The 20,612-nt window shown below is 38.7% G+C and overlaps 3 protein-coding genes across 5 annotated transcripts; 2 read left to right on the forward strand and 1 right to left on the reverse strand.

Annotated features, from left to right (window-relative positions):
* LOC137965915 (uncharacterized protein PB18E9.04c-like) lies at nt 1-4,263 on the forward strand. The gene is made up of 5 exons (XM_068812312.1): nt 1-405; nt 910-1,015; nt 2,393-2,513; nt 2,611-3,531; nt 3,699-4,263. Exons 1-5 carry the CDS (start codon nt 234-236, stop codon nt 4,080-4,082), a joined length of 1,704 nt encoding a protein of 567 aa, XP_068668413.1. The 5' UTR covers nt 1-233; the 3' UTR covers nt 4,083-4,263.
* A 1,559-nt stretch (nt 4,264-5,822) lies between these two features.
* On the reverse strand, nt 5,823-10,123 carry LOC137942410 (uncharacterized). The gene is made up of 7 exons (XM_068788042.1): nt 10,006-10,123; nt 8,634-8,770; nt 7,555-7,695; nt 7,354-7,462; nt 7,211-7,272; nt 7,013-7,116; nt 5,823-6,461 (listed from the first exon to the last, which is right to left on the reverse strand). Exons 2-7 carry the CDS (start codon nt 8,724-8,726, stop codon nt 6,353-6,355), a joined length of 618 nt encoding a protein of 205 aa, XP_068644143.1. The 5' UTR covers nt 8,727-8,770; nt 10,006-10,123; the 3' UTR covers nt 5,823-6,352.
* Nucleotides 10,124-14,172: 4,049 nt separating this feature from the next.
* Nucleotides 14,173-20,328, forward strand: LOC137965926 (probable inactive receptor kinase At5g58300). 3 transcript variants are annotated; one of them, XM_068812325.1, is made up of 6 exons: nt 14,173-14,593; nt 15,086-15,195; nt 15,297-15,361; nt 16,541-16,591; nt 17,420-18,745; nt 19,459-20,328. In XM_068812325.1, exons 3-6 carry the CDS (start codon nt 15,322-15,324, stop codon nt 20,082-20,084), a joined length of 2,043 nt encoding a protein of 680 aa, XP_068668426.1. In that variant the 5' UTR covers nt 14,173-14,593; nt 15,086-15,195; nt 15,297-15,321; the 3' UTR covers nt 20,085-20,328. The 3 variants fall into 3 exon arrangements, with proteins under 3 accessions (XP_068668426.1, XP_068668434.1, XP_068668442.1); XM_068812333.1 differs by lacking the exon at nt 16,541-16,591; XM_068812341.1 differs by lacking the exons at nt 14,173-14,593; nt 15,086-15,195; nt 15,297-15,361; nt 16,541-16,591 and adding an exon at nt 16,869-17,007.
* Nucleotides 20,329-20,612: the final 284 nt, after the last annotated feature.

Here is a 20,612-nt window from a genome sequence, read left to right on the forward strand (position 1 = left end):
CCGGATCCTCACGCCGTCTCTCACCGATTCTGAGAGCTGCAACGAAAGCTAATAAAAAAATCCACATTTTTCCTTGCTTGAATCTACAGCATTTATTTATTTTTAATCATTCTCTGGATCTCAGTCTCCTGCGCTCCATCCCTCTCTCCTCCTCCTCCTCCTCCTCTCTCTCTCTCTCTCTCTTGGTTCGAGAGCTTCAGTATTTCTTCAATGTCGGCTCCGTAATTCTAGAAATGAACAGGGTTTCGAGGGAAGTCCCGGCGGGCTTGAGGGGTTTCTCGGCGGGGTCTCAGCACAGGAGGGGTCGTTCTGTCAACGGAGACCCGGTGGATCGGGATGAGAGTCTGGATCTTTTCGCTCGGACGCGGCACAGCCAGACGGTAGCTTCCTCGGCGGAGTCTGATGGTTAGAAACTGTTTTTTGGTGTTCGGTGTTTTGTTTCTTTTAGCGGAGTGATGGCTTTTGGAACGGAATAGACGTGTTCTTGCCAGTTTTTTTGTTGAAGAACGGATGATGGCTTCATTTGGTGGGAATGTGCATCGGGATGTGGTTGATCCAGTGCAGGCTAGTTTAGAGTTTGTGAGAAGAGGGAAGAGGAGTCTGATCGTTATGGTTGTTTGTGTTCTTAATTTTTCCATTTTGAAGGAGTTTGAGATTTTTGATTGTTATAGATAGATAGCAGATGAGGTTAATGATGCCTTGCTTTAGAAAATTAGTATGTGAAAAGTTGTTGGAGTGAACGAATTTTCAGATATCATGTTTCTCATGGTCTGATAAAATCTTTTTTTTTTTTCACAAAAAAAGAGTTTTTGCGGGCCTACATATTTAGGATATAGTTTGTCTGCAATTTCGAGCGTGCAGTTTTTGTCTATAATTTTTGTTTGCTGATTTTGATGGGTAATATTGAAGGTCTGATGAAACTGGGGATGATCTCAGTCGGATCTACCAGACCTCTCAGGAGCGGAATGGATGATCTCTTGACATCAACGGAGGGAGGGAAACATGACTATGACTGGTATCTTTTTACATAGATCGTCCTACTTTTGTTTCAACTTATAAATTGGATTCCAGATCTGCATCTGTTAATAAGAAAAGCCGTTCTTGACATCTCATAACATCCTACATTAAGATATTCCTGTTCATCAATGATAGTCTGGTGTCTCTACAGGCTTCTTCTGTGGCTTTTCTTGGTCAGTATTTGTTCTCAAGTTTCTTTGATTTCATTTGACTCTGAAGTCTTGGGAGTTGTTTCATGTTGATTGAATTTTTAAGGGATTAGTAAAAGGTTAAGAGCATGAGTTGGAGACTCCCCAAAGTGCTGGTACTCACAAATAAGCCCAAATTTGATCTTCATGATTTGAAAACTAGGAGAACAACGTTTTCTCTTCTAACTGTTATTCCTTCTTTGAGCATTTTTTGTTTTCAAGAGGTTAAAGGCCCAAGTCGGTCCAGTTTTGAAGGAGTGTCTGCCTTATCAGGTAATGGGTGATGAGCCTTTCTACTCATGTACACCATATACCTGTCACTTCAGGATCAGATGATCCTAGGCATTACTGTGGATAAATTTTGGTGGCAATGCTCCACTAGAGTGATTACATTTGATGCAGATCATCGACATCTATTCGAGCCAGCACTCTGAAGTGCACAAATGTGTGGTGCGGAATCACCTGAACAGATGGAAGAACTACAGATTCTTCTTTTCTAATTTAAGACATTTTTTTAATAATAAAGAAATTGGCATGTTTTTTATGAAGTGGTGACCTGTAAATGCCTGTCACAGTCTGCATTATACACATGCCACATAAGTATTGGTGAATTTGAACTGTTAATTACATGGCAGCTATGTGCATGAATTTTGGTGGCAATGCTCTACTTCGGAGGTGCAGGAAAAAGTGTAAAAGAATGTACACATGCTAACACCTTTTCATATGAAGTTGCAAGATATACCAATGTGATCTTTAACTTCTAAAGCTCTCAAATTTTATAAAACTACTTCATATGAAGTTGCAAGATATACACACGAGGATCTTTAACTTCTAAAGCTCAAATTGGATGGAAATACTTCCTCCTCATTGGTGCAAAGCATCTCCATCCTCCACACTTCTGAGCAGAGCAACAGGTGTAAAACTTCTTTTGTCTAAAATCAATGTGATTTAGTGTGGGGTGTTATTTATATCACAATATTTCTGATTGAGACAAGAGGTTTCAGGTCAATCTCGATTACCAGTTTTTTAAGTGAGTTTCTGTGATTTGTTATGCCTTTATAGAGAAAATGTTTTTGTTTTTAGTATGAAAATATATGTTTCTTTGACTGGTTTAAATCCTATAAACTACCTATAGACCTGATATTGTATTATCAACTAAACGAGTTGCTTTTACCTTCTGTTAATAGGCTTCTCACTCCTCCTGAAACTCCTCTCTTCTCTTCATCGGATACCAATGAGATTCACCAGTCCCTGGCAACTGGAAGAAACAGTGCTGTTAGATCAGTCTCTATCAATAAACCTTCACGGGTATGTATTTCCTTCTCCTCTAATTAAATTAGACAACTCTGAGTTTCTAAAATCGTACTTAAAGAGTTTAGAACATGCATATTTTTCTTTCTTTCAGCTCTCAGTGTCTCAATCAGATAATTGTCCTCCTGCAAGGCCTGCTAGAAGTAGCTCAGTAACTCGCCCTTCAATCTCTAACATTTACTCTAATTATTCATCTAATACTAACAGAACCTCAATTCTGAATACCAGTATAGTCTCTGTCACATCTTCTAGACCATCAACCCCTACTTCCCGCTCTTCCACGGTTCGATCATCAATCTCCACCACTCGACCGGTGGCAGGTCGTTCTTCAACTCCTGCCAAAACTAGGCCATCTTCCATTGCATCTACTGATAAGCCTCGTGCATCGGTCATCTCTTCAATTGACAAATCCCGTCCATCACAAAATTCTAGACCCTCAACTCCAACATCACGCCCACAAATGCCTGCAAATTTGAATCCCACTGCTTCTCGTTCAACCTCTCGTCCATCAACACCAACTCGGCGGGCCCCAGTTCCAGCATCAACTTCAATTCCTGGACGCTCCTCATCGGTTGGACGTGTTCCCAGTACCAGGAGTACAGCACCATCGTCCCGGGCCAGCTCACCGAGTCCACGGGCCCGACCCCTACCACAGCCCATTGTGCCCCCGGACTTTCCTTTAGATGCTCCACCCAACCTGAGGACAACGCTTCCAGACCGCCCTGTTTCTGCTGGAAGGTCCAGGCCAGGTGCTGCTGTCACTGTGAGGACCAGTTCAGAGCAAGCAGGGCCGACAAACCCTCCCCGCAGGCATTCTTCACCAATTGTGATGAGAGGCAGGCTTCCAGATTTGTCCAGAAGGAGTCAGGTCCATAGTAATGGTCATGAAGCTGGACCAACAGAAATGAACAAGGGTGTTTCTTCTAGGTCATCAAAACCTGCATCATCCACAGAAAGCACTGGATTTGGAAGGACCATTTCAAAAAAATCACTTGACATGGCTCTCAGGCATATGGTATGTGGTCTTTGCCTTCTGTTTGGTATAATTATTTCTTCTTTATAAGGAGTTCTTACCACCAAATCAGAGAAGAGACAAATCTAACATAAACAGATATTGCTACATTTTGTCAATTATAGATACAGGCAAACTGAAACGTTCCCAATGTTATGTGCATTAAATAGGATATACGTCAGAACATGGGAAGCATTCGAGGTCTGTCTGGTAATTCATTATTCCCACAGAGTGTTAGATCCAGCAATCCAAAAGGCAGACTGGGACGGGTTTCCGACTCTCCATCCTCTGTTGGAAGTAATGGTTCAGAAAATGGTAATGGAATCATGAGATCTCCTGACCTCGATCATGAAGTTCATGGTGATAATGGCAGGTTCATGGCAAAGCTAAGTCTTGAGCCCGACATCTACGAGAGCTCACGGTATGACTCACTTGTACTGAAAGAAGACCTGAAGAACACAAACTGGTTGCACAGTGTGGAAGATAAGTCTGACCAGAGCCCGATATTTGATCACCGGTTTGAGCTTCTGCCGGAACCGTTCAGTCTTATATAGCTTTTTCAGGCTGTTTTTGGCTCGCCCTTATTTTTTGATTATTTAACTTATTGTGTAAGCAATGAATATGTATCTGTATGATTCTTTTAATTATGTGTTTGTGCTGCACTGGTGATCAAAGTGGGTAGAAGCCCCTTTCTCTGTTTAGGCATGAAAACAAATACTTTTAGGGTTTGCTCTATCTCCACTTATCATCAGAGTTTCTCAATCCATAATTGCTGCTTTCCTTATTTGATCCTTGAAGCATTTTGCTAGACCTGACTAGGGTTGAAATCAACTCAGCAGGTTTTGGGTAGTGGTGGGTGTTCGTGTTATGTTTGATTGATACATTTCATGTGTAGAGTGCAACATAACCGTTCTAATTTATATTCCTTATATTGGTATATGGTAGTATCATATATTGAATAAGTTGTTTCATATATTATTTACTTATTTATTTATCAAATGGAGAATGGATAATCGGGTAAATAAATGAAATAATACTTAAAATACTTTATAAATTTACAAAATCGTCAAAAGTATAAAAATCATATTACGATATACACATTAGTCTAAGAACAAAGTCATTAAAAAGTATAATAAAATCTTTAAAAGAATATTACACAATTCTTAGAAAACACGTTTGAATTATATTTTATCTTAAATGTATATTTTTTCAAATAAAAATTTATGTATTCCATTTTACATGGAACTTGACCCGACCTGACATGACCTGAAAAAATACAGGTTTAGGTTAATAATTTCACCTTGTGGGTTGGGGACGGGCTGGGTTTCAGGTCAAGGATGGATATTCTCACCCGAGCCACATATGAGATAAAGATATAAAATAGGAAGAATACATATTGGCCATATGTAGTTTCTAGTACTTAGGTCTCATATTTGTTCACAATTCTACATTGAATGAATCATTTTAGGTATATGACTCCAAAAGTGCATTAAATTCAACCAAGACTATGTTGATGGCATTATGATGGCTGTTATTGTGTAGTTGAGTTTTATGACTTTCATGACAATTGTCACTTTGGCACCAGAGAGAGCTTTCAATAGGCTGGCTATTGGCATTCAAACTTATCTTTGACTTAATCGAATAAATAAAGTATCAGCGATATCCCCACTGTTACTTGAGGCTATATTCTCTGAGAATTTGCTTAAACACCTATTGAGCTTTCTACAGTTGCTGCAACTGGGCACTTCTAACGAACAAAATGGCTAACAATCACAACTAATCGGTACATAAATGAAGTAATTCATTAAAATGCAAAATTACCAAGCAAAATACCACATCATACCACGAAAAATTTTCAGAACAAGCTTTTCCACAATCGAACTTTCCTTTACTTGATGATCAAATCCGAAAATCCCAAGTCAATCTAACTTGTTCAAATTCAAAAATCCCTAGTTGAGGTTAAATAACATAAACGGCAGATAAAACTCCATCAAGAACATAAAATATAAAGCGCCATAACTCTGCATACTCTAGAGGATGTGCCAGAAAGAAAAGAGAAAAAGAAAGAAAAGGAGAAAATATATCAATGGAGGTATCCTTGAGGTCTAACTCCTTTCAGAACCAGTAATGCCTTTGAGAAGACATTGTGAGGACCACCCAACTGGGATCCAAATCTGAGAAACATTAGCTCTGTAATTCCATATCACTATCAAAATGTTTTTATCTACATAAACAAAGAGTAGCAGCATACCACATAGACTAGTAAGCTCTACTGCATGAACTTTCCTGCTTTTCAAGGGGTTTTCCAATTTTCAGAGCAAATAGTAACCTTAGCTAATAGAACCTTCATTGAATAGACAATTTCACTCTTAAGGAAAAAAGGAATGTACAGTTATCAACAATGAAGCCTAGAATGCAATGTGCACCAGGGAAAACTAACAAAATTGGCTGAGATGTTGAGTCTTCTCCATTGCCTTGAACTGCTCTTTCCTGTATAGTTTAAAATTATATGTGAGAGGATAGATGTCTAATAGAAGAAAGGGGAATAAAAAAAAAGTGAGAGCAACAAAGGGATCGATTAATCACTTCTCTGCCTGTAATAATTGATCATATACCAACTTTACTATCATACAAAGCCCATAGGGGACCTCGAGACCAAAATTACAATTTAAATAGAAGTATGGAACCGAAGTTAGCAGCTACACTGCCTGAGAATTTGAATCAGAATCTTGTACTCAACAATGTCTATCCTCGACTTGATGCTTCATTTTTTGCTTTGATTTGATGTCAAAAGAGGTAGAACAATGTGCACTTATAAACTGTTCTAAGCTGATGAAAGGCCATTTACGCCTGCACGGATACTCAATGTTTCTGTCCGCTTACTTCTCCCCATAGCATCAACTAACCAGTCTATTGAATCTCTGATACCAGTCCTGGACAGCATGACCACTTCATATTAGCTATGGCAACCAAAGTTAATGAAAACAAGTGCCCAGTAAAAGCTTCTGCAGACATGGACATGTTAGAGTAGCAACAAGTTTCTGCATATTAATGAAACTGGAGATTGATTAAGAGTTAAAGCAACTCTTGGGCCTCCAAATCTGAATCCTAACTGCTGTTTCTTGGGGATATTAGTGAATATTACAACAAAAATCCAATATAATCTAAAGATTAGATTGCATAGTATCAGCCGGTATGAACGTGCCCATTTACAAACTCACAAAAAAACTAAGAAAAGAAAAAAAATGATTTTTAGAATGTTCAAAAGATTACAATGCGAAATTTGAAATTTTTTTGTTGAACTTTTAACTATTCAATTCAGAATGTAAAAATTCTATAACTTTAATATCATGTTTTGAACTTGTTTTGGTTTCAGATTCAAGTTCCAGAGACACAAATATGGCTAGATAGAATGTCATCACTCCACACTTTGGAAATGCCAAATATTGCTATATATATCATAGTACAACAGTATAAACCTTACCCATCATACGCAGAAACAGCTTCAAACATGTACGGTCTTTCATCCAGCTCTTTGAGATCTAAATATCTTGAAAGTTCATCAGCTGATACAGCTCCAGATAGATCCTGTTATCAAATACTTTCAGGTCAGAATACTAGAGGATGATGCATCGTTGTCGTGGTCATTTCCAAACATTAGACACTGAAATTATCATATTACCTGCTTGTTTGCCAGAATCAGAAGTGGGGCCCCTTGTAAATCTCCATGCCGTAGAACTTTCTCTGTGCAGTTAAACAAAAGCATGATTAGCCCATGATAACAGGTTAAAGTATAAAATTATTGTGGACTGGCAAATTACAAACCCAAAGCAGACTTTGAATCTTCAAATCGAGATGGGCAAGCAGCATCGATTACATATATAATAGCGTGTGACTCGTCATAGTATTTTTCCCAAATTGTACGAAGCCCCATCTGCAAAAACTCTGTATTTTATCATCTGAAACATAAGGTTAAAATAAAATATGCCAGGACACCAGATTTTTCAGTTGGTTTGTTTTGTCTACCTGTCCTCCAAGGTCCCAAAATACAAGTTTTGTATTGGATGCTTCAATTCGGCATATGTTAAGACCAACAGTTGGGACTATGCGATCAGGAGGGAGTCCTTCCAAGTTTGAGTATAATGTTTTCAATTTCTCTAACAACGTCTGAAAGTTGGAGGAAGAGAATTGTAAAAGAAATATGTTTTACAAATCCCTACTTTTAATGTAAAATTTAGTTTATTTTTTTAATAGTATATTGTGAATTTTCACAAAAAAGCCCAAATATGAAGGCACAAAAAAATCAGAACGAAAATGGATGCTTCATGTAGAAAACTTCATTTTGTCTTCAAGTATGTCCACAGTCGGAACCTTAATAAGTCATAAGTTGTAAAACTCTTAACTGGAAAGTTATTGGAGCACTTTGGGTTCAAATAAGTGAAAAACTTACTACAATCAGTTAGGAGTCATACTTTGGGCCACTATGTGCTTAATAAAGGGTGCATGGGTAATAAACAATTTACGTTATCAGGTACAAAAAAGTCAAAGGCATATTGCATAGGACTATTATACTCTAAAGTTGAAATATACTTCATTTACTCAAATATGAGGGCAGTCCTTTTATGAATTTCAAGTTCTACAAGCTACATGTCCTCACATATCCCTTCTTTCGATTTCAACTTCCCTTGTTTCATCAACTAATCTAAACATCAGCATGTGAAAAGACAGAAAAGGCAATACTAAAATGACAAACTGCATCCAAAAGGAACAAGAGGTTCTTCCAGGATAGAACATCCTTTCCTCTTATGAAAAACAAATAAAATATAATGCAAGAAGAAAAGAAATTGAGTTATCACGAATAAAGACACTGGAGTGGGTACATGCAAAAAAGCAAGCTAGTACATAGAAGAAACATACATAAATAAAAAAGATTGGTCCATGACAGAGCATATAAAAACCACTACACCTAGTAGTTATAGCCAGAAAAAGACCACAGCAAGAATGTCAAAACGCATCTAGAGATTAAATGGCAATCAAGTGCTATGCAAATCATGTCTATGGAACCAAACAACAAAATAAGTACAAAGAAGAGGTCAGGAAATTACTGTTTTCCCAGCTTTATCAATCCCTAGAATAAGAACATGGAACTCCGTCTTACTGAACATGTACTTCCAGATCCCATAAAACAATGAGAACATTTCTCAGTCACTCTTGATCTCTTCTATTTACAACTTTGACTGATCTGCAATGACCGTCAAAGATCACTTCAACACCCTGGACACAAGATATAAAAACAAAAAACAAGGAACATCTGAACAAAGAAAACATACACAATAGTTACATGCTTCCGTTAATATATCATATAGTGCTTTCAACTTGTTGTTGGTAGAAAAAAGTCCACCAGTCTACAGGGGTACATATTTTCCACGTCTTAATTTAGATGTTAAGAGTGAGAGTTGTTGTGTATGGAGAATAATTCCACATTGGTTTGAGCTTTAAAAGATCCTATGCTTATTGGTCAGAAAGAGCTCTCATAAATTTGGCTGGTCATTTTAGGAGGAATAACCCAGCTTTAATATGGTAGTTAGCCAACCCAAACCCGTGTCTGTATTCTGTGACATTTCTGTGTTTTGTATTATGGCATGTGTCTGTATATGTTCTCATTGTCTTGAGCCAGGTTGCCACTTTAGACCTAGAGCAAGAGTGTTGGTAGGAAAGATTATAACTGCACTAGTCCATAAATGTTCCAAGTCTCAAGCTAGTTGTCTAAAAACGAGAGTTGTTTGGGGGAGAACAGTTCCAGACTGCAGTGAAGAATGAGCTGCAGAAAGAATTGAAAAAACAGGCTCCACCATCTGGAATCGGATGGACAAAGATATTGTGGGGATTGATCTATTTGAAATAAAAATAAAACCTAAAATGGAGCAGAACAATGAGAGTAACATATCCAAAATATATATAAGAAAAAAGATATGATGAAGAACCTAGTAGAGGAATGACCAGAAAAGGAACGAGCAACTGGAGATCATTGAATAGGAGGTTTCAGCATATTAAACATGAACAGGCACATCTACCAAGTGGAGACGAATTACTGGCACCCCAATTGAAGACGATGCACTGGCTCCCCAATTTCCAGAACCTAAACGTGCATCGTCTCCCTTTCTAAGCACCCCTCTTTCATCTCCAACTACCTCACTGTCCTTTTCACATAGTCTTCTTCTCCAAATCCGAATGGATCCAAATAGCTATGACCTATCTGGAGACTTATAAAGCGAACCGTTATCAGGATAACATACCAAAGAAATCACTTCAAAGATCCCAATTCCCAAGTACCGATCCCAAATGGCAAACATTTACCTAATTCCGTAATCTTAACATGTATACGAAGACATATAAAAAGCTTAATTACACATCAAAGAAGACATATCGAAAAGCTCACACGAGATACGATATGTTAGACGAAACAGAGATGCGTACCGGGACAGTAGGTTTAGATTTAGAGAGAGGAGATGAGCATCCGCTGCAGTATCCGCCCACGGCCTGAGCCTGAAATCCTCTTTGGCTCTGCGGGACTCCGCGTTTAGACGTCGGTAAGGAAATCAGACCTGCAATTTTTCGCCATTTTCTGCTTTCAATTTGTTTGGTAGTTTATTACAGTCACGTCCCGAATGATAGCGAAATTACACTGGCCCCTAGAATATAAATTGTTACAAAAATCTCCTTACATTGTACATATTTATTTTGACTCTTTGCTTAAAAAAAATACATAAATAAAGAGAATTGATCAGAGTAATTAGAGTAAAGGGTATTTTCGTAAAAAAAATATACTAATTAGTCAGTTCACATCGAGTTTTGACTTGATATACTTAACGAGCCTTATTTCAAGTTTGAACTCGAACCAAACTTAAGTAAAAACTAAATTGAATCGATTTTTTTTCAAATTAAACTCGAACAATTTACGAACTGGTTTTACTTGGTGCCACCCTACTCCTCAAATAAGCTACTACCTATAATGATAAATGGCAACTAAGTAATTTATCTAATTTCCTTTGGCTTCCCCTTTCCTCTTGAGAAGAGAGGAGGGCACGGAGGAACCTCTCCCCTTCTCATGCCAAAAAAGAAGTAAAGGTGGGTTTGTGGGGCGGGTAGGAATTCTGAGAACCTGGCATATAGCCACCTCAATTGTGTAGTGTTAAAAAATAGTCTCATAAGGATTAGTGAGAACAAATATATTAAGTTTATTAGTTGGAAAAAAGATTTATTAAATGACTAGTTATTTTGGGATAAGCCTTAGACCCGAATTCCAAACTTGTTTATTTTGGGTTTAAGCATGCGGAAAACTTAAAGCAAAATATCCATGAAGAATTAAGAATTGGGTTTAGTAATTTTCAAGTGAAAGTCTTAATTGAAGTCGACGGTGATTGCTGAATGAGGATTCCTGGAATCTCACCTGCTAAAAAAACCACAAACGATGACTGGTTCAGCTTCAATCGTCCTTATAGTTCCTTCACTACAGGGTAGATGATGGAAAAACGGCAGGGTGGTATGTGTTATCTGCGAAGAAAGATAAATACAAAGTAATCTGGGGCGAAACCAGCTCTCAAACTATTGGAGCATGGCTCGAGCGGGCTAGTTAAGAATAACAAGCCATAATAGACGGTCTAGTGGACCCTTAGAACATTTTCGACTAGTGAGACAATGTTGATGGAGAAAGAAGAAAGAAAATCCCATCAAAAGAGTGACATTGACAAATAGGATTCTCATTCTATGTCGTGTGCAAAATTTAGAGCTAGGGTGGGCACGGGTCGGGTGGGGGTCAAGTTTACCAACCGAACCCGATCTTTGACCTCGAAACCCAAACTGTCATCCCTGACCTGATCACCATCCGTGTAACCCCGTCCCCGCTCCATCTTTGTAAACCTAACCCATCTCAATCACCCCGTTTTATATCTCAATCTCATATGTGAGTGAAGTTGGGGTCAGGTTCAGGTTGGGTTTCGTACTTTCTTCCTACCCTACCCAATGGCGGCCTCTACTAAGAGCTAAATACATTTACCTACGCATATATACATATATATGTTTTTTTATTGTAATTATATTATTTTATTTTATTAAAAATAAAAGTATAAATACATTTACCTACACATATATACATATATTTTTTTATTGTAATTATATTAATTTATTTTATTAAAAATAAAAGTATTTTGTCATTAACTTAGACTAATTTTATTAATTTTAAAATTTTAAAAATTAATTTTGTAACAATTTTTAGTTAATTTTTAACTACAAGTTGCAGCCTCCAAGTATGCTGATCTCTTCATACAAGCATAATCAGTAGTTCTACATTAACAATAATTTTTTTATAAAAAAATTATATTAACTCAAATAAAAATATTATTTCATCATAAAAAGGGTCCCATTAATTACTATTCAGTTCTATTTACATTAATTAGCATAATTAATTAGGTCAACCAACTGCCTCCCCTCCATTTAAGTAGATGTACCTCAAAGGCTCCAACGAAAGGCCAAAACAGCGCCCTTAACTTTAAAGGACATGACCCTACCATGTGGCCTCCCCTTCAATTTGTTTTTCAAGGGCAAAAAGGGTAGCCTTTAAAAATCTCTCTCCCAAAAGAAGCTCCCTTTTTAAAAAGAAAAAAAAAATTGGGCCTTGGAGACCACACATTGCATCATTATTCATTGGTGTTGCCTTTTATTAACTAATAAGTAATGACCCATCATTCTTTTTACCAATCGAGGATTGGGGCCTACAAGATGAGGGGCATGGACCCACATAATTGAGTTGCCTTGGAATTTTGTTGTTTTCCTTGACAAGTTGGTAATAATACGGTTTCCCTGCTAAGATTCGTGAACCAACTCGAACTCTCAAATTCCGAGTTTAGGATTTAGGGATCTCAAGACTAAACTTGGGGGCGAATAGAGGCACCCCTCCCCCTCCTTCTAAGGCAGGTAACCCGTCGAATTCTCTTCCAAAATGACCCGAAACACTATATCAGTCATTCGATCATGATCAACAATTATCTTAGCAGTCCGATCAACGACTATCTCGGTCGTCCGATTAAAGGCTATTTCAGTCATCCGATCATGATCTGACGGTTGAGATATCTGTTTCACACCAAATGGCTTTTCGTATTGGATCAATCGTCACTTCCTTAAATTTATAGTTAGCTCAAACACAAGCAAACCATGAGAGGGTACATATAATCATTTATTAAACCTACCAAACTAAACAACATAGTAATGTGTCAACCAATTTGTACCATAATATACGTGACATAAAATTTGCAAAAAAGTATCGCCTTCATTAATCGTAATAATTCTACTTAAGGATTTAAAACTATAATTTACCATAACAAAATCTAAATATTTTAACGTGCAATAATAGCCGTTCCTCTTGCTTCAGTCGTATTTAGATTAGATTGTTACAAATCTATTACCAAAATAATTTTTCCCCCCAAAACACCTTTGCCTGCCAAATCATAAATTCTAGACTAATATTATGCTTCATCCAACCCTGCAACCCTGCATTCATTTAACAAATGCTTGTGTTAAAATTATGATGATGAGTAGAAATTATAGCAAAAAACATGAAAATATCTAATTATAAGTCTTGGCTTTAATTATAAGTTATATTGCTTCAAATTCAAGTTTTTATAACCCATTAGGTTCATAATTTTATTCGATATTTTATTTTAAAAAATTGAGCTGCAAATGAGATAGTAACATGTAAATCTTTATGGCCATGTTGGTTTTTTCAGAGAGAACGTTGGAAAGATTTCTAGTAAAAAATTATTCAACTCAGATAGGTCGGAAACTATATGGAGAATTTTTTAATAAGTATTTAACAATTGATATTGTAATACTTTCGACATAAGGTAAATTTTTGTGGTAATTTTGTATTTTATATTTTATTTTATATCGGATAAATTTGGTCATGTATGAGATTGATTATTAATTTTATTTATTTACCTGAAAAATACGCTAACAAGTCCATTTAATTTTCCTTGAAATTTTATATAATTTCCTAGTAAGTCACTAATAAGATTTTATGAAAAGGTTTCTTAGAAATGAGTATGCTACAAAAAACATGTCTAACTTTTTTGATAGTAAAAATGAAGATCAAGCACAATAAGCTTACTTCGACTTAGGTCCATATCTCCTTCTTCCTATTTAGATGGTTTGTGTAAATATCTTTTGTTTAGAGCATAAAAAATATTTAGATAAAAAAATATTTAAATTTAGCATATAAATTAATAATTAGGTGCACTTAATTTAGATAGACTGAGACCATAAGTCACTAAATACTCACCATAATATTTTTATATGATAAATATTATATGTGAAAAAAAAACAAAAAATATATATCGGGCCCACAAAGAAACGAACTGCTGTGATCTACTCACCCCCACGTAAGGGAACATATCACTTTTCCACCTTTCAGAGCTCTCTTATTCCTCACTCGAAGTGACGTGCCAATCGGCAGAGACAGTTAAAGTATCGAATATAGAAGGGCATTGTAGTAATTTTGTTCCAACGCCCCTGGCCATTTCATCCGTCAGACGCTAGGGCAGATGGCAGATATCAGAGAAAACAAGCCAACAAACCACAAAATCCAATTCTTCCGCCTTCTCTTTCTCTCTCTCTAACTTCTTTATAACGCTTCTCTGTCTCTCTTTTTCCCCTCTTTTCCAGCTTTTCCTCGCTGCTTCTCCGTCTTTCCACCACGCTTCTTCATAAAGAGTGCCACTTCAGTTGATGCAGCTCGCGTTCGAGCTCCGATGATGGAGGCATCTGCTTTTGAGAGGAAGCTTCGTGATTCGATGTGTTCCTGAACTTTTGGCTTGTATTTTACGGCTCAATTTGCGTGCTGAGGTGCCGTGAAGGGGAATGTGTGTGGTTTTTGGTCGGCTGTGTGGTTCTGTGCGGAGCTGAGGATTTGGAGGTGGAAGGAGTGACCTGGCATTGACGTTATTTGGTGCGTTGTGTTACTGGTTTGAAGAGATCTGGAGGTGTGGAAGCCGCAAGGAGCGACGACGTACAGGTGAGCAAAGGCTGTACTGGCTGGGATTTTTTTTAGCAGGTTATGTTTTTGGACTTGCTCTAAGAAGTTTAGCTTAAGTTTTTTTAGAAGAGCAATTTGGGAGAATGATTTCGTAGCCTCTGAGCTGCATTTCTTTTTAGAGAGAGAGAGAGAGAGAGAGAGAGAGAGAGAGAGGGAGAGAGAGAGAGAGAGGGAGACTGCTTGGGTGTTCTCTGAGCTGCGCTTCTTTTAGAGGTGGAAAAAGGATTTTGAATGAAAATGCCGGCAACATTGCAGTGGATTTCAACATTTTGATGCAGCTATGTCTTTTGTTATTTTTTCACTTCCAAATTTCTTGTGGTTCTGTTTCGTTTCTCGTTTCGCTTTCAGGTCTTTCTTCCACTGTTCTGTGGATAAATGCTTTTCTGCGCTTCTTCTTTTAGTGTTACGGTTTTACCTCATGTGCTCTTCCAATATGAGGCTGGCTGAAGTCGGCATTGTTTCGAATTGCAGGCGTTCGGGTAACCTGCAGAGCTCCAATGGCGGATGTCGAGCTGCAGACGACAACTGCCCCGCCAATTGTCACTGAAAAGATCAGATCTACGAGCTGTAGTTTGAATCTGGTAAGATTGACAATTTCAAACCGAAACCGTCGGATTTTTTTATTTTTTTTCGTATTCTTTTATTTTTAGTGGTGATAACAGTTGGCGCTCACTCCTAACAGAACTGCTGTGAGGTGGACTGAAGCCATGAACTACCAGAGAAGAGCTGTTAATTCTCCCGCTCCTGGTACGTTCTTCGCTAATCGTCTACCAGATTCCTGCGTTTTAACTAACTAAAATCGTGATTCCTTAAAATTTGTTCTTCAACTGGCTTGATTTTTCACATTTTTCTGCCGAGATTTACGTCTTTGGGCGGTGCTTTCAAATCGTTAAACCTTCCTTTTTTAGTCTTTATTAATTCTCTCCTTAAGTCAAAGTGTTGTGCTCACATCCCTTGCCTTGCGCGCAAGGACGATGTCCTTTTCTCTGGAGTGTGGACGCTTTTATTCTGCTTGGTCCTGGAGAGTGAGTTCGCTGGATACCCGGTACTTTGATAGTAATTCCTATGGGTGTTACCTAACGTGCGCTGGAATGAATTTCCAATTTCCTAGTTTTCAACGCCTCTCGATCCTGGAGTGAATTTCCAATTTATTCTGCATTGGTTCTGTAGACTGATGCTTCGGATGTTTGCTAACGTGCTCCGGAGCGAAGTTTCAGTTTGCCAGATTTCCAACGTTGCTCTGTCAACTCTGGTAGTCTGATTTCTGTGATGACGGATAACGTACGCTGGAGTGAGCTTCCAGCTAACATGCGCCGAAGTGAAGTTTCAATTTTAGACCTTTCAACCGCTTTTTTCGTAATCGTTCATACCAAAAAAAAAAAAAAAAAAAAGAGAAAAATTACCTTTTGGCTGCCGCGATTAGAGAAATTCAGATTGGCCTTATGGGCTAGTTCTAATTTTAACTTCTTTTAATTTTGAAGTCAGTCTAACATGTGCCGCTTTCTTAATGTCTCCTGCTTCGGCTGTCCGACCCTCGTCCAAGCTGGCAGGGACCGTTCTGTCCTGGAAATTGCAATCGTAGAGGCCTACGTCAACCCCGTCTGTCTGGTGTACACCGTGCGCCATTAAGAACTTTTTGATCCAGTCCGTGCTATTACAATCAATGGCCTAGGGACAAAATTGATTAAAACCAATTTATGGGTATGAATTTCATTTCAACCTATTGGTACTCCGGTAGCTTTCGTTGAGGTTTTTTTACCGTTGCAAACGTCAGTGCGGCCAGCCCTCTAATTGAAGATCCAACGACTGTGGATTAACTGGCTATTTATCTTTGTCTTAGTATTGTAGTTTACCTATAGTGAGTTGTTTGAGGAATTTCTCAGTAGCAGTTGTTGTTCAGTCCAATTTTTGTTTTGACATTCACAGGAAGAACGTGTAGAAAGGGATCAAAGCATCAAACACTCCCCATGAGTCAAGGTAGTAACCATTGTCAACCCATCTCGTTTTTTATTCTCTCTGTGTCTGTTGAAAGTAGCTTTTATTTTGAGATGAGGCCCCTTGCATGATAGAAAAAGCTGGGGTCTTTTGAAATTGAAAGAAAAGAGAAAGGAAGGAAAAGCAGCTTCTGGCCAATTAGGTTCTTTGAAGAAAACGCTAAAATTAGATAATGGGTTTCCTTTAGGGAATATAATAAATGTGTTACTTTTTTTCTTTGGAGTATTCTACTTGAAAAAGGAGCACCGGGATCCGAGATGCTCCTCTTTTGGTGAACGGACGAGAGGGGCTTACTGTTATCTTGACGACGGAGGCCACGTTGGGTACCGCTAGTCTTCTGACACTTTTCTTGGACGAGTTCTGCGTCACTTTTTTGTTTCGTATCTCGTTTGGTCATGGTTGGTAGTTCTGTGAAGTTGATGTTTACAGTAGAAACTGTTGAGATTGAGCTTAAATAGTGTAAAAACTTACCTTTTTTTCTGAATGAGTGAAGAGAACCGAGGTGGTCTGATCTTCAACTGTTGGTGCAGTTCTACGGATTTCAGAATGTTGTTCTCGTCTGTTTAATGATGTGGAAAGCTACTTTCCTTTTTTTTTTTTTTTTCAACTTTTGATTTTGTGATTAAAAAGAAATTGAATTCGACTAACCTGTTTGCCGGATCTTTCTTTAAATCTTTTTTTGTAAAGACAAGCGGTGCGTTTGCTGTAATATGTCTGCTAGTAAGCGAGTATTTCTGCGCTAGTAGGTTCTGTAATTAATTTAATGATGTCGTCCATCTGATTCTTTTAATGGTGTGATATCGTTTTCAGGAGCTGATCGACAGATTCCTCGATCCCTCTGTCACAAGCACATGAAACCGCTCAAGAGCAAATCGCTCTTGCCCCTTCTTTGGTTATCCGTCCTTCCTCTAGCCATTGCTGATCTGAACTCGGATAAACAAGCACTCCTTGACTTTGCAGCAAGAGTTCCCCATGGAAGAAGACTCAATTGGAACCCGGCGACTGTCGCCTGCTCTCCACCTTGGTTTGGTGTCATGTGTGACCAGAACCAAACTCATGTAATTGCTATTCGTCTTCCTGGTGTGGACCTCTCTGGTCCTATCCCGCCAGGCACCCTCGGACGCCTGGATGGTCTTCAAATACTCAGCCTTCGATCCAACAATCTTAGTGGTAGCCTCCCTACTGATGTACTTACTCATCCTACTCTCCGCTACCTCTTCCTTCAGCAGAACAATTTATCTGGAGATCTACCAACTTCACTCCCCTCTAACCTCGTTCTCCTTGATCTCTCTATCAATTCCTTCACAGGAAACATCCCACCAACCATTCAAAACCTAACACAACTGACTGGACTAAACCTCCAGAACAACTCTATTTCAGGTCCCATCCCAAATCTTAATCTTCCAAGGTTGAGACGGCTGAATCTCAGCTATAACAGTCTCAATGGCACAGTACCTCCAGGCCTCCAGAAATTCCCTAAATCTTCCTTTGCTGGTAATTCTCTCTTATGTGGCCCACCCTTCAGCTCATGCTCACCATTTAGCCCTTCACCTTCACCTCCAGTTCCTTCTTCTCCTGCCCCTCCAACCAGCTCTCCTGTCCAAGCAAAGAATTCCAGTAAGAAGCTCAGTAACGGGGCTGTAATTGCCATTGCAGTTGGTGGTGGGGCTGTATTGATCTCTTTGTTAGCCTTAATCCTCTTGCTTTGTTGTTTGAAGAAGAAAAAGAACGATGGAGGTGGAGTTTCGAAGGGAAAGGGTTCTAGTGGTGACAAGCCGAGGGAGGACTATGGTAGTGGTGTCCAGGAGGCTGAAAAGAACAAGTTAGTTTTCTTTGAAGGATGTTCCTACAATTTTGATTTAGAAGATCTGCTCAGAGCTTCTGCCGAAGTCCTTGGGAAGGGCAGTTATGGGACTGCCTACAAAGCAGTGTTAGAGGAGGGAACTACTGTAGTTGTAAAGAGACTGAAGGAGGTGGTGGTGGGGAAAAGGGAGTTTGAGCAGCAAATGGAGGTGGTGGGAAGAGTGGGTCAGCACTCAAATGTTGTGCCGCTTAGGGCTTATTACTACTCCAAGGATGAGAAGCTCCTCGTTTATGACTATGCATCACCAGGCAACTTGTCTGCCCTCTTACATGGTATGACTCTACGCTTACATCTGTATCATTAATGCCCAGTCATTTTGAATGGTCCAAGGATCAAAATGATACTGTCAAAGACTTATTAGGAACTGCACTTTATTGGATATCTTCAAAAACATCAAATGCTATTGATTTTCATGTTCAATAACAAATACTACTGCACACAGTCCATTCAAACTTGTAAAAGATGACAATAGGATTGCTGAAAATTCTAAAAAAAAAAAAGGGATTGAGCTAGTTTAGTAAATATCCTCTTCTGTGTTTTTTTTAAAGCCAGATTCTCAATGGCTGAAGTTTGAACTACAAAATTCAGTAGCTCCCAGAAAACACTTAAGGAAACAAATAAGCTGCACAGATAACAAAATGAGTTATAAGTCTATACCATCAGCATGGTTTCTCAACTGCTTGATAACATTTGAGCATTTGGTTACTTATACGAAGGTGCAGACACAAAGTAAAGATATTGCAGTACATATTCAAGAATACACCTTGCCCATAATTTACTAAAATGTTTTTTTTTTAGGATATATTTAGAATCACGAGCTTGTTTTAAACCAGTTAAATGCTCAAATTATGGACAATAGAATGCTTCAGAGAGTTATGTATAATATTTTTTCGTTACTTGTTCCAGTCTTTCAACTGGATAAGAGAATCTTTCAGAGAGCCATCTCAAAGCATTGTAACCATCTTTGGGAAATTTCTTTGAACAGGTAACAGAGGTCCAGGAAGAATTCCACTGGACTGGGATGCCAGGGTCAAAATCGCACTTGGAGCTGCCCGAGGTCTCTCACACATCCACTCTGAGGAAGGCCCCAAAATCGCCCATGGAAACATCAAATCGTCCAATGTTCTCCTCACTCTTGAGCTTGATGGTTGTATCTCTGACTTTGGCCTCACTCCTCTCATGAACTTCTCCACTACTACTCCACGAGCTATTGGCTACCGGGCACCTGAAGTCATTGAGACACGTAAACCCTCTCAAAAATCAGATGTGTACAGCTTCGGCGTCCTCCTCCTGGAGATGCTAACAGGCAAGGCTCCACTGCAGTCTCCCAGTCATGACGAAATTGTAGATCTCCCCAGGTGGGTTCAATCCGTTGTCCGCGAAGAATGGACAGCAGAGGTGTTTGATGTGGAGCTAATGAGGTACCAAAACATCGAAGAAGAGATGGTTCAGATGCTTCAGATTGCCATGTCCTGTGTTGCTAAAGTTCCCGACCTAAGGCCGAAGATGGATGATGTTGTTCGGATGATGGAAGAAATCCGGCAATCGGACTCCGACCACAGGCCTTCATCAGAAGACAAGTCCAAGGATTCAAACGTACAGACCCCATGAGTGCAGATTCACATCACATTGATAGATTCCTTGCCACTGCTTCTGGAAAATAAAGTTGAATCAGTGACCTTTGATTGTTCACACGCATGCATAATTGTGTTATTATCTGTTTGCTTTAGTTGTTGCTGTCTCCAGCAAGTTATGATTTGATTATAAAACAACGCTGGTTGTTTTTTAGCATTTTCGGTTTGGTTGATTTATGATTTCTTCAATCGTAAACAATCAGTCATGCAGCTGGAGTCAATCTTTTCTCTTGCCTCTCTTCACTGGTCTCTTATTTAACAAAACAAAAAATGCAGTAATCCATCGAAACTTCTGGGCACACAACAAGATCTCTGGACCCTCCACACTGCGGGAGTGGCAGAGATATCTTTTAGTACCTCGTGAATGCTGTCCACTCTCAAGTAGCTATTTGTCCTCATCAGTAAGTTGCAATTGGAAAGCTATCTCCAACATTTGGAACAAAGTACTCCAGACCTTCCAAAGCTAATAACTCCCTGCTAATGGTTTATATTTTCAATGAAAGAA

This window comes from Aristolochia californica, unplaced genomic scaffold, assembly GCF_029961685.1.
Source record: "Aristolochia californica isolate CCGP_79_NKW_82.1479 unplaced genomic scaffold, dmAriCali1.0.hap1 SCAF_10, whole genome shotgun sequence".
In the NCBI taxonomy this organism is placed as follows: Eukaryota; Viridiplantae; Streptophyta; class Magnoliopsida; order Piperales; family Aristolochiaceae; genus Aristolochia; species Aristolochia californica.